This window comes from Sylvia atricapilla, chromosome 21 (genome assembly GCF_009819655.1).
Source record: "Sylvia atricapilla isolate bSylAtr1 chromosome 21, bSylAtr1.pri, whole genome shotgun sequence".
NCBI lineage: Eukaryota > Metazoa > Chordata > Aves > Passeriformes > Sylviidae > Sylvia > Sylvia atricapilla.
Genome location: NC_089160.1, coordinates 784,553 through 798,065, shown reverse-complemented (window position 1 = coordinate 798,065; position 13,513 = coordinate 784,553). Strand labels below are relative to the sequence as shown.

Here is a 13,513-nt window from a genome sequence, read left to right as displayed (position 1 = left end):
CATCCTGCGGTGACCAACAGCAGGTGGAGGCCAGGACCAACCTGCTTTAAAACCAGGTGGAACTTTGTTGGTGTTTTGGTCCCACAGCAGCACAGAGGTGGCCCGTGGAGATGCAGAACCCTGCAGTGACTGTGGGAAGCTGAGCACGGGAGCTGAGCCCAGCCCTGGTGTCCCTGGCCTCAGGGGGGTCACAGCTCCTCTCCCCCGGTGACAGATCCAGGCGGACGGGACGGATGGGAACTGCGTCACCTTTGTGCTGCACGACGAGGATCACACCCTGGGCAACTCCCTGCGCTACATGGTCATGAAGAAGTGAGTGGAGAGGATCCCAAAGGCCCTCCGTGCGTGTCCTTCCTTGTGTCACACAGGGAGCCCTGCTCCCCGTTTTCCTTGGGCTGTGTCAGGACCCTGAGAGCACCAACAGCCCTTAAAGGGCTCCACCAGCCTCTCCTGGGCCTCCACCCACAGCCTGCCCTGCCCAGGAGCCCAAGTTTAGCTCAGCCCAGTCCCTCTTGAGCTGTTAGAGGAGTAACTGGGTCTTGGGCTCCATTTGGTGCCCAGAGAGGCTGTGGCTGCCCCATCCCTGGGGCTGTCCCAGGCCAGGCTGGATGGGGCTTGGGACACCCTGGGGCAGTGGAAGGTGTCCCTGCCCATGGATGAGCTTTAAGGTCCCTCTGATAAATCACTGTGACAACACAAAAGGAGCTGGGGGCCGAAGCTCCAGCACTCAGCTCAGCTGGAGGGAGAGGTCCTGCAACATTTTGGGAACTCCTCCAGCGCCCTGCACCACTCAGCCTCTTGCACCCAGCAGAGCAGCAGCAGGTTTGGTTACAGGGACAATTCCAAGCACCAGGATCCCGTGTTTGGATCTGCAGAGTTGGCACTGCTCTGGTTGTGGTGCCAGCACAGTGCCAGCCACGTCTCTGAGCTCCAGCTCAGCTCAGAGAGGTGACACAGGGACCTTCCCCTCAGCACATCCCTCCCCTGAGTCATTCTGGAAACATCCAGAGCCCCAGCAGACCTAGGGGGTGCCCTGAGCCTCTGACCTCCCTGGGATTTGCCATGGATTGGCCTGGGTTTCACTGCTCCCTCTCCTCTCTGCCCTCCTGCAGCCCTGACGTGGAGTTCTGTGGCTACTGCATCACACACCCCTCGGAAAGCAAGATCAACTTCAGGATCCAGACCAGAGGTGAGGCTGGGGCTGTCCCTGCGTGTCTGGGGCCCTGTTCCCGTGGAACAGCTTCCCACCAGGAGTCTGTTAAACAGAGAAAAGCCCTTTCTCCCTGCCCTCTGCCAGGCACTGCAGTGCTGAGCCTCACAGGCTGCTCCCAAATTCTGCTCCAGCTGCAGTGGGAAGCAGCATGCCTGGCTCCAGGCACTGGGCTGGCTGGGAGCAGCCCTGGCACCCTGTGTGGCTGGGGAGGGTGCACAGCCTGGGGAGGTGAGGACTGCCCTTGGAAAGCCACCTCCCGTGTCCCTACTCCATCTTTTCCCAAAGGGGGTCTTCCCGCCGTGGAGCCATTCCGGAAAGGGCTGAATGACCTGATGGGTGTTTGCCAACACGTGCTCAACACCTTCGAGGTGAGACATTCCTGGGGAGCTCAGGCTCAGTTCTGTCCTTTGGGGCATTCCTGGAGAGCTCAGGCTCAGTTCTGTCCTGGAGAGCTCAGGCTCAGTTCCTGTCCTTTGGTCTATTCCTTGAGAGCTCAGGGTCAGTTCTGTCCTGGGGAGCTCAGGGTCGGTTCTGTCCTTTGGGCCATTCCTGGGGAGCTCAGGGTCAGTTCTGTCCTGAGAAGCTCAGGGTCAGTTCTGTCCTGAGAAGCTCAGGGTTCAGTTCCTGTCCTTTGGGCCATTCCTGGGGAGCTCAGGGTCAGTTCTGTCCTGAGAAGCTCAGGGTCAGTTCTGTCCTGAGAAGCTCAGGGTCAGTTCTGTCCTGGGGAGCTCAGGGTCAGTTCTGTCCTGAGAAGCTCAGGGTCAGTTCTGTCCTTTGGGCCATTCCTGAGAAGCTCAGGGTCAGTTCTGTCCTGAGAAGCTCAGGGTCAGTTCTGTCCTTTGGGCCATTCCTGAGAAGCTCAGGGTCAGTTCTGTCCTGGGGAGCTCAGGGTCAGTTCTGCCCCGTGGGCCATGAGGGGCAGGCTGAGCCCTGTGTTGGAGACACCTTTGGCAGGAAAACGTGGGAGTTGTTTTGGGCAGGCTGTGCCTGATCCATGGCCTGGCTCCCTTTCCTGACTGTAAAGCTCTTCCAAAAGCACCCGGAGCTCTGCCAGAGCTTCCCAGCCTTTCCAGGCCCCGGGCAGGGGAGTCCCAGCACAGCAGGGTGGTGGCTCTGGGGACACTCTGGGGACACCCCAGGGGACACCTTGGTGGCATTTGTGCTTTGCTCTTGTTTCAGAGGAGCGTGAAGGAGTTCAGGGCACAGAAGGAGGAGGAGATGCAGTAGCCTTTGGCAATGGCATGGATGTCCATGGATGTCCATGGATGTGTAACTTCTGTGTGTTGAATTCCCTGTGTCCAAATGAGGTTTTTTTGTTGTTTGGGGTTTTTTTTTTATGACTTTGCTGCAAAATGTATTTTCTTTAATAATAAAGTTTTATTCATTTAGATGCTGCAGAGCTGATGCTGTGTCCTGCTCAGCACAGGGATGGAAGGTCATAGAATGTGGACACAGATTGCTCCACAGATTGGGAAATTTATGGACAATGGGCCGGTCTTGGTATTCCTCAGTCTCCTCAGTTTCTTTGAAACCCACTTGTCTTTATGATTTATTTGTAAAACCTTTACATTTCAGTGAAAGTTAAGCTAAAAAAATCCACCCCAACATCTGGAAAATGTTTTAATTACAGGTCTCTTCTCCCCTTTTCCTCTCTCCGTGTTTTTCCATGACAAGGTAGAAGGGGGAAAGAAGGAGAAAGAGAGAGAGGGAAAAGAGAGATGCGGGAAAACCAACAAAAAATCATCAAAAACCTGGTAAACACAACTTTTTCGTGTAGTTTTTTTCTGAAAGTTTTGGCAAGAATGTTGGAATGGAATCACATGGATTCACAGTCACATGGAATCACATGGATTGCAGTCACAGACTGGTTTGGGTTGGGAGGAACCTTCACTCCCTCCCACCTCTGCCAGGGGCAGGAAACTCCTTCCACTATCCCAGGGTGCTCCAAGCCCTGTCCAACCTGGCCTTGAAAATTGCTGGAAAACCACCTGGGGGATGAATTATTGCCAATAATAAATCTGAGAGAGCCCTTTCCCGTATTTTACTTGGTTCTAGTGGCTCTCCCAGCTGAGATTGGACCTTCTCCACTGCCCTTCCCACCTCCACGTGACCACAAGGACCTCTCTGTCCCTCACAGGGATTTATCCAAGCTTCGGTTGGCTCCTCCAGGCTGGGAATTGTCACTCTCCCTGTCCTCCTCACCCCACATCCATCTCAGAGCCACCACCCCAACCTTCCTTCCCTTCCCACACGCATGCCCCCGCCCCATGTTCCCTCCCTGAGGCAGAAGTCCCTTGGTTTTCCTGCGGGGAAGTGAAAAATCCTGTGATTTTGAGGATGTGAATCCCCTTCCCTCTGCTGCCGAGGCCACCGCTGGGGTCAGGGGCTGGGGCCTGGGGAGAGGCTCCAGCTTTTCCAGTTGGGATGGGACACAAAGGCCAAGGTGATTGAGGCCCAGCCAGGAGGAGCCTGGGAGAGGATGGGAGGGGTCCTGCTGTCCTTGTGCCTCGTCCTGGACGGTGGCAGGGGTTTAGGAAGAGCTGTACTTGTTGCTCAGGCGGGAGCTGCTGCGGTCCAGCCCCAGCTCCTGCCCCGTGGCTTTCCACTTCCCAACAGATCCCTTCTCATCCGTGGGGCTGATGCTCAGGGCTGGCCTCTGGCACCAGCAGCACAGGCAGGACTGGGGAGACACAAGGGGCACAGGTCACACGTGGGGTAGGGGAAAAGAGGAGGAAATATTCCCATATTTGTGCCTGCAGGTGACTCTGCGCCGTGCCAGGGAATGCTGAGCCTTGCTGTCCTGCAGCTCTGCTGGGAGCAGGTTTTCCAGGATAGGGCTGGTGAGGGTGGGAAATGAGGATACTGACATCTGGGGCGTTTTTTGTTATTGGGACAGAAAATACAGGTGATGCTTAGCTGGGCTCAACTCCCATCCCATCCCATCCCATCCCATCCCATCCCAACCCATCCCATCCCATCCCATCCCATCCCATCCCATCCCATCCCATCCCATCCCATCCCAACCCATCCCATCCCATCCCATCCCATCCCATCCCATCCCATCCCATCCCATCCCATCCCATCCCATCCTCTCCTTCCCTTTCTTTCTCACGGCTCCACTACTGAAAATTTCTCCTAACAGCTTGGCTTCAAAGTCTGAAGCAGCCCCAGCCCCTGGTCTGAGGGTTTGTGGGGATGTTCCCATTCCAGGACAGGGAATTTTTGGCTTGTCCTAAATCCTGCTCTGGCCAAAGCCTCCCCCCAGCAGGGCACTGAGCTCTGGTGAACTTGGGGAAGAGAAGGACCTAACGGGGAAAATTTGGGATGAGGAATAAGATCAGCCTGTGGCCCTGGGCTGCAGCCAGAAGCTCTGGAGGGATCATTCCTACCTGGAAGCAATTCTTGAATTTCCTGCTGACGAAGTACAGAGCCACGGGGTTGATGCAGGAGTTGAGGGAGGCCATGTTGATCCCGAAATAATCCATCACCAGGAGGAAACTGAGGTGGGAAGGGAGAGAAGAGATGTGTCAGAAGCTCATGGAGAACAGGGGGGGATTTCCAAACTAGAGATTCCAATTTTGGCCCGGGATCCTGCTTCTGTGGAAGAGCAGTGACTGACAGCTGAGCACAAACCCATCCTTCCCTAAGAAGAACCACTTTTCCCCGTGAGGAGCATTCCCTGAGGAAGCCAAGAACTGGAGCTCTGATTTCTCCTGGTGTTCCCAAAGCCCAGCAGCAGCCCCTGGCCTGGGCAGGATTCTGGCTGATGGGTGGAAGGGGAGGAAAACAGGCAGAAAGCGAGGAGCCCTCAGCCCTGCTGGGAATGCTCCTGTGCCCAAGAGACCTCAGCTTCACAGAGACACTCCAAAATCTAATTTAACCCTTCTGACATCCCCCCACCCTCTCTGTGCCCATCGGGAGGTGCCATCTGCACAAGGAATTACTGAAAGCAGGAGGCAGGAGGCAACTCCCCCAGTCTGGTCTGAGCCCCCCAGGGGCTGTGCTGGTCTCCCCGGGGCTGGGGTCACCCTCTGGGGCTCTACCTGAGCAGCTCACAGCGGTTGGGGTCCGTCTGGTCGTAGATGGTCTTCTTGAGGATGCGGCTGAGGTGCAGGGGCAGCCAGCAGAGAGCGAAGATCACCACCAGGCAGAAGACGGTCTTGGCCACCTCCCGGCGCTGCCAGACACCAGCAGGGGCAGGATGAGCACTGGGATGAGCAGCTCCCGACTTGGGGAGTCATGGAATGGTTTGGGTTGGGCAGGGACAGCTTCCACCAGCCCAGGTTGCTCCTGGAGCCCTGCATGAGTTCCAGGCTGCAGAAAGGGGCAGCTCCACGTGGGTCAGACCCCTCCCCACCATCGCTGCTGGTGGCTCCCATGGGACCGTGCTCCTTGGGGCCTCCTCCATTCACCCCTCACATGGTTATGGGGACAAGCAGCTGCAGCTCCTCAGGGGATCATCCCCAAAGCGTGGGAGAGGACAGTGAGCTCCTCCCTGCACGCCTTGTCTGGGATTTGGCACATCCAGCCTTTGGTCCAGGGTGGGGTGGGCTGGGATAACTGACCAGGAGAGCCCTGATGAAGCTGGGCTGTGGCCAGAAGGGTTTGGGGTGCACCAATATTCCAAGAGCTGCTGTGAGCCTTTGTCTGCTCCTCCTGTCCTTCCCAGGGGTGGGAGTGTCCCCCCTCCAACAGCACTCCTGGGGAATCCCAGGGCCCCTCCCTGGTCCTCTCACCCGTTTCATGTGGTCATTCAGAGCAATCCTCATCCCGTTCCTCTTGCTCAGCATCTCGCAGGACATGAGGGTGTAGAAGATGCCCGTGCACACCAAGGGCAGGCAGAAATAAAACCCAAAAAGCCACCAGTCCTTCACATCCCGGTAGAACTGCGGGGGAAAGGCAGAGAGAGCAGCTGGAAATGGGGAAAGGGCAGGAGGAGTAACTTGGGATGCACGTGTACCCTGCTGGAGCAGGATTAGGATTGGGGTTGGGATTGGGATGCCCGTGTACCCTCCTGAAGCAGTGTTGGTGTTGGGATTGGGATTGTGGTTAGGACTGGGATATGTATGTACCTTCCTGAAGCAGGATTTGGGTTGGGATTGGGTTTAGGATGAGAATTGGGGTTGTGATTGGGGTTGGGAGGCACACGTACCCTCATGAAGCGGGATTTGGATTATGATGAGGATTTGGGTTGGGATGCACATGTACCCTCATGAAGCGGGATTTGGATTGGGGTTGGGTTTAGGATGAGGACTGGGATTGGGATTGGGGTTGGGGCTGGGACACACACGTACCCTCATGAAGCGGGATTTGGGTTGGGGTTGGGTTTAGGATGAGGATTGGGATTGGGGTTGGGGTTGGGACACACACGTACCCTCATGAAGCGGGATTTCTGCTCCGAGGCCAGCATGCACACCCACAGGTGCTGCTCCCAGTAGCTCAGCTCCACCATGTCGAAGGCGATGGCCTCGGGCACTGCCAGCACGATGGCCACTGCCCAGATCAGCAGCACCTCCACGGCCTTCCACATGGGGATTCCAATGCCCTGGATCCGGCTCCAGGACGCCACTGCCCTGTACCTGCCCACGGGTGGGAATGGACAGGAGCACGTGGGAGTGAGAAAAGCAGCCAGGGAGGGGAGGAAATGTGCTGATTAGAATTATCCCAAAGGTCCTTTCCCTCACACCTTCCACCTCTGAACATTCCCAAGTGTGGGAATGGGATGCAGGGGCTCAGGGGATGGGATGGGATGGGATGGGATGGGATGGGATGGGATGGGATGGGATGGGATGGGATGGGATGGGGTGGGGTGGGATGGGATGGGATGGGATGGGATGGGATGGGATGGGATGGGATGGGATGGGATGGGATGGGATGGGATGGGATGGGATGGGATGGGATGGGATGGGATGGGATGGGATGGGACGGGAGCTGTCCTTGGCCACCCCTCCTCACCACCCCACCCACACCATGATCCTCCCCTCAGCCTTTCCCAGCAGCATTTCAACTCTGTCGCCAGAGAGTTCCTGCTGGATCCCAGCTCCACACGAGGGCAGCCTGTCCCCATCTGGCCCTGGCTGGGAACGAGCTCCTGGTCCTGGTGGCAGTGAAGGGACAGGGACAGGCTGGGCAGCGCAGGTGTGCCCGCTGTGTCTCACCTGTCGATGCTGAGGGCACAGAGGCTGAGCACCGTGATGCCCACCGAGGCTTTCTGGATGAAGGGCACCAGCTTGCAGACCTGCACTCCGAAGGGCCAGTCCTTGGCCAGGAGCTGGGGAGGACCCACAGGGTTACCAGGCTGCTTTGGGAATGTGCCTCCAGTGTCTCCTCTGGGAGCTCACCCATGAGGAGCCCACAGAGAGCAGGGAGAGCTTTCTGTGCTCCCGTCGCTGGGAATGTGCCGTGGGCACTTTCCCATGGTTGGCTGGTACTGGGAGACTTTGGTTTCCCTGACTGCACACAGAGATGAAGGATGGTCCAGACACCAGGTCCTGACTCCGGTCTGTGGAGGGTTTTGAATGGATTTGAGTCCTGAACTCCACACTAGGCTGCCTTGGATTGTTCTCAAAGGGAGAGTGAAAGTCGTGCTTTGACACAGCCAAACTCCAGCCTCAAAGCCACGTATCCCAAACCTCTTCCAGACTGTGACCCCTGTGCACACTCACTTTCCTGACCGAACCCACGCTCAGCTGGGACAAGCAGAGGTGGGGACAACGTGTCCTGAAGGCTGGAGAAACCCAGGCCACGGATTGCAGAGGAGGAGCACGAGGCTGAGTTCACAACCCCCCTGTGCCCTGACTCCTGGTGTCTACCCCAGAACCAACCACCATCCAGCCCTTTCCTTCGGCCTCAGCAGCAACACAAACCATGGAATCTCAGGAGAGCTCCAGAGGGACCTCACCCAGTTCCTGCCACGGACAGGAACACCTCCCACCATCCCAGGCTGCTCCAAGCCCCATCCAAACTGGCTTGGACTCCTCCAGAAGATCCAGAGGCAGTCCCGAGGTGGGGGCAGCCCCATCCCAGGCAGAGCCTACCTTGTAGACGTTGATGGGCAGGGCGATGAGGATGTAGAGCAGGTCCCCCAGGGCCAGGCTGGCGATGAGGACGTTGGGCCCGTTCCTCATGCACTTGTTCTTGTAGATGATGCGCAGCAGGGTGGAGTTGCCGATGATGCCCACCACGAAGATGCTGCAGGACACGATGGTGTTGATGTATTTGAAGACGTGGCGGATGTCTGCGGGCCTGGCGCACACGGGCAGCAGTGGTGGCTCCGAGGGGACACTGCCAGACACGTTGGACACCGGCAGGGCCCGAAGCAGCCCCGGCTGCAGCAGGCTGTAGGGCTGCTCCTGCCTCAGCGCCTCCAGGGGCACGGTGCTCTGCTGGAAGGCCCGGGGAGTCTGGCCGTGTGCCCCGGAGAACAGGCAGCCCAGGAGAATGGCCACAGTGGTGGGAGCTGGGATCAGTCCTGATGAGGAGTGGGGCACACCAGTCCTCATGGTGCCTGGGGGATGTCCTCGGGGAGCACAGAAAGGGACCACGGAGAGGAATTGTTCAGCAGAGGATGGAGAGATGGGGTGTGGGAGAGAAGTTGTCCAGCCTGGAGAGGAGGAGGCTGAGGTCAGACCTGGCTGGGGTCTGAAATCCCCTCCCCTGGGGCAGCTCTGATCTCTGCTTGCTGTGAGACCCCAGGGGATGGCTGGAGCTGTGCCAGAGGGGTTTAGGTTGGAGATCAGGGACAGGTTCTTCCCCAGAGGGTGCTGGCACTGCCCAGGCTGCCCAGGGAATGGGCACAGCCCCAGAGCTCCAGGAGCATTGGGACACCAGGGATGCGCAGGGTGGGACTGCTGGGGGTCTGGGCAGGGCCAGGAGCTGGGCTGGATGATCCCTGTGGATCCCCCCAACCTGTGATATTATATTTTATGATCCAATTCTATTTATGAGTTGCTGGTGAGCTCCATCATCAAACAGAAACGATGCCAGATCGGATCCCACCAGGTCAGTGTTGTTGACCCTGAGGCTGGGGTTTGTGCTGCTAAATTTAGACAGTTCAGCAGAACAAACTGGAAGGGGAACAAACTGTCCCTTGTGCCTCTGACGTGGCCCTGCAGTGGCTGGGGACACCTGCCTGTGCTCAGGGAGTGTGAGGCAGCTCCTGCACTCATTGCTGCTCCTGTGGCCAGTCCCAATTTCCTTCTGTGGCTATCCCACTCCTCACTTGGAATCCCAGAATGGTGATCATTGGAAAAGCACTCCAGGATCATCGAGTCCAAGCTCCATCTCCACATCATCTCCACCAGCCCAGAGCACTGCTGTTCCTTGGACACCTCCAGGGATGGGCACTCCAAACCTCCCTGGGCAGCCCTTTCCCAGGTGTGACCACCCTTTCCGTGAGGGAATTCCTGCTGCTGCCCACCCTGAGCCTGCCCTGGCCCAGCCTGAGGCCGTTCCCTCTCCTCCTGTCCCTGTCCCCTGGGATCACAGCCCCACCCCCTGGCTGTCCCCTCCTGGCAGGGACTTGTAGGGTTTAGTTTTGGGGTCATGTCATTCCTCAGCCTGACAGGTGCAGGTTTTGGTTTTGGGGCACCTGTCAGTGCCTGCACACCTGGGCAGTCCTGCAGTCCCACCTCAGGGCCCCCAGAGCCAGCAGAACTTTTCCAGTTCAATCCACGGGGAGACAGGAGCCTCCCCAACATCCCCAGGCGACCCCACGGGCTGCCCCTGCAGAGGGAGGGCTCAGCCCTGCTGGGAAAACACTGCGGGGCTTTTTCCAGCAGCGCCCTATCGACAGCTGACAGCTCACCCCGATTTCTGTGCAGCAGCACAGCCCCTCCTTCCTCATCCTCATCCTCATCCTCATCCTCATCCTCATCCTCACCACTGAACCTCTTCCTTCCCAAACCCCCGTGCCCAGCAGCTCAGGGGTGTAGAGCTCCCTGGGCTCTCTCCAGCGCTGGCTGCTGGCACAGGGAGAGCTCTCCAGGGCTGCAGCACCAATAAATATCCCCGCGGTGGTTTTGCTCTGGCAGCACTTCCAGGCTGGAAGAGCCAAGGGGCTGCTGCACAACCACAGCAGCAAGCTGAGGCTGGTGGTGGCACCATCCTGGGGAGTGTGGGTTTGAGGAAGGGGTTTCGGCGTGATCCAGGCTTGGAAATGAGCCCAGGGAAGGAAAGGGAGAGGGCAGAAAACTCCAGGCTGCTCCTCAGGCAGGGATAAACCTGGGGGCTCCTGGCTGGAGGGAATAAGGAACACTTTTGTCAAACTGTGAACCCTCCCAGCTCTGATGGGAGAAGGAATACCTGTGGCTGGACTGGGAACTGGAGCCTTTCTGAGAGGTTTCCCTGCTCCAGGGGCCAAGTGAGGCAGGGCTCAGGGAGCCTCACTGGGGTTAGAGGGGGACTGAAGCTCTGCTCTGCCTCCTCCACGCAGAGCTGGGAGCTGATCCCAAACCCGCTGCGCTCCGGGATCTGCTTCCCAGGGCCAGGCAAGGCTCTCCCAGGCTGCAGCAGGGCTCTCGCTGCCCATGGCAGGGGGAATCCTGGCCCAGCACTGCTCCCACCCCGGGCAGAGGGGACCAGGAGCCCCCCGGACTGAGCAGAGCTCCTGGGGCAGCTCCACAAAGGAGGTGCCTGGCCGGGCTGGGAAGGGGGAAGAAAGGAAAGGAGAGAATGGATCAATACCCCAAAGGGTCACAAACCTGGACACAAACCCCTGCTCTGACCTGTTCCAGGGGTTTCAGCCTCGCTGAACTCCCCGGCTCCATCGTCTTCCCCAGGGGCAGGGGGTGTCCCAGCCTCTCCTGCCCCGTGCCACAGGACTGCAGCTCTCAGCAGAGGGCAGAGCCAGCTCAGAGACCCTGCCCGAGCTCCCGAAGGGCTCACAGGGACAGCTTTGGGTGGCACGGCCACTCGCGGCTGGAGGACAGCAGTGGCACGGGCAGTGGAAGTGGTGCCCAGAGCCCCCCGGGCTGGGTTATGTGCCCAGCCTGAGCCCAGAGCTCGGCTAAGGAAAAGTGAAGAGGCATGAAAACCCTGGGGCTTGGCAGAGGAGCTCATGTGAGGGAGGATCACAGGATCCCCTCCACGGTGCAGCTGCGCTGGAGAAGAAAAACACTTCCTCCTCATCTCACCTTAAACTGAATCCAATCTTTTACCAAATCAAAAATTTGGGCAAAAATAAACTCTTTTCTCCTGTCCCTCTGCCCATTGCTCTTCCCATCTCGGAGTGCTCGGAAGTGTCCCCTCCTCAGCTGATGGAAGCTGAGGCACATCAAGAAGCTCGTTCAGATGGGAAACCAATAAATAGCTGCTTGAACCCCAGATCCAGAATTGCCTTCACCCATCCCAGTGGGAATTTTAACTGTGCCGAGCCCAAGTCACAGCCGAACCCCCTGGAATCCTGACATGGACATCAGGGAGAGATTCCCAGAGGGAAAATCAGACTGAAAACTGCCACCTCAATGCTACAGAGCCCGATTCTGCCTGAAAGGGGCTGGGTGTGGGATCGGAATCCCTCAGAGCCCAGGAGAGCCCAGCACATCCCAGGCAGCATCCTCACCTCCACCCTCTCCCTCCATCCTCCATCTCCTCCTCTCCCTCTCTCCCAGAGCAGCCCCACCTCATCCCCCAGACACTGAACACAGCTCTCCTGAGGATAAATACTGCAGCAAAATCCCTGTGGATGGAGGAGAGGAGGGACTGAGGTGACAACAGCACATCCCACTGCTCCCTGACCTGGAGCCAGCTGCTCCTGGAGCTTCCACCAGAGGAGTGCTGGATTTCTCCTCTCCTTTCCACACACTGGACCTTGTCCAGGCACCTCCAACACTCTCCCCAGAAGGAGCTGCAAAAATTCACCCTGACACAAGGAATCGCCTTGCCTGCAGATTAACACAGGGAACAGCAAAGCTTTCCATTTCCCCTTACCTTCCTGGTGACCCAGATGGAATTGGGGTGCTCCTGGGAGCTGTTTCTTCCCCTTCACGGCTCCTTCCCCTTCCCTGGGACCCCGGGCACGTCCTGGGAAGAGCTGCGGGGGTTTGGATGCTGGGGTTGGCTTTTGTGTGAGGACTGGTGCTGCGGGGAATGTCCTTGCTGGCGTGGGTGGTTTTATAGAAGATCCCAGGGCTGCCCCAGCACAGCCCCCGTGACCAATGGCTGAGGGTGGGATGGAGGAGGGAGAAGCTGGAGAAACACGGGACAGCTCTGGCGAGGAGTGACAATAATAAACAAATCGAGCTGAGGATGAGGGGGTGGCACCGTCTGCTCCGTGAGTGACAGGATCCTCAGCTCAAGGTTTCCTCAAAGCTGCTGATGAGAACTGGACCAGGCTGCCTTTTGTCTCAGTGGTGAAGGTTTTTAAAGAGGGCAGGAATGATGTGTGTATGCAGGAAAAGGGAGGTTTGGTGGGGAGGACGTGGAGGTAGAGCCAGGTGTAGTGGGAAGGACAGCAGGAAATCCAGGTGTGTGGGCTGGATGGATGGAGCAGCTCAGCCCTGGCCTTGCCTGGGGCACTCAGCTGCTGCCCCTTCTCGGCCAGTAACACCCAGACATGTTCCCACCTTGGAATCTGTGTTCCAGAATCGACTCTGGAGCTCAGTGGATCATTCCCACACCTTGGTGCATTCCTGGGACTCCGAGGCTGGACTTTTGGTCTGGCCCAGGCAGGAGCAAAGAATTCCCAGCTTGAGCCTTTGAAGGGCAGCAGGAGTGACCTGGCCCTGTCCCCTCTGCTCACAGTGTCAGCAGGCAGAGCAGGGAGCAGACCCCATGGATTTAACCCTGTGAGGGGCTTTCCCTGGGCTCTGTCCCCAGAGGAGAGGGGTTTGGGGCACGCAGAGCCCCTCTCCCTGAGCCCCGGGGCTCCTGCAGCCTGTCCCGGGCCAGTCACGTTCCTGCACGGGACAGGCCGTGAATGGCCCTCTCTGTTCCGCCAGAGGACGGCTCCAGCCCCTCGGAGACCCCCGGGAAAAGCCGACCTCGCCAAGGCACAGCCCCTGACACACTCTGGGGCCCAAGGCTGGGGTTTTAATCACTCCAGTGATGAGAATGAAACCCCAAAGGGACGCCAAGTCCCGTTTGGTGTCACGGCAGAAAAGCAGCTTCAGGGGGACCCCCGAGATGTGGGGAGAGGCAGAGCTCAGGGCACCCATCCCTCAGGGCTCTGCCAGCTGTGGGGACGTGCCAATGGCTCTGCAGTCCCAGCCACTGGAACACCGCTGCCAGATGTGGATTGGTGAAGGGAAAATCCCTGCTGCTTCCAGCCCCAACCGCGGGATTTACCCCGGATCTGTGTGC

The 13,513-nt window shown here is 58.2% G+C and overlaps 2 protein-coding genes across 2 annotated transcripts in view; one reads left to right on the top strand and one right to left on the bottom strand.

Annotated features, from left to right (window-relative positions):
* LOC136370451 (SLAIN motif-containing protein-like) overlaps positions 1–2,610 on the top strand; it is a 34,679-nt gene extending 32,069 nt beyond the window's left edge. The window contains exons 7-10 of the mRNA XM_066333867.1: positions 215–312; positions 1,113–1,189; positions 1,499–1,581; positions 2,393–2,610. Coding sequence (XP_066189964.1) covers positions 215–312; positions 1,113–1,189; positions 1,499–1,581; positions 2,393–2,440 — 306 coding nt within the window. The 3' untranslated portion in view covers positions 2,441–2,610. The remainder of the gene's footprint in view (positions 1–214; positions 313–1,112; positions 1,190–1,498; positions 1,582–2,392) is intronic.
* On the bottom strand, positions 2,569–8,754 carry LOC136370452 (endothelin receptor type B-like). Its single transcript, XM_066333869.1, has 7 exons — positions 8,251–8,754; positions 7,372–7,484; positions 6,588–6,792; positions 5,950–6,099; positions 5,262–5,390; positions 4,603–4,716; positions 2,569–3,893 (listed from the first exon to the last, which is right to left on the bottom strand). Exons 1-7 carry the CDS (start codon positions 8,713–8,715, stop codon positions 3,744–3,746), a joined length of 1,326 nt encoding a protein of 441 aa, XP_066189966.1. The 5' UTR covers positions 8,716–8,754; the 3' UTR covers positions 2,569–3,743.
* Positions 8,755–13,513: the final 4,759 nt, after the last annotated feature.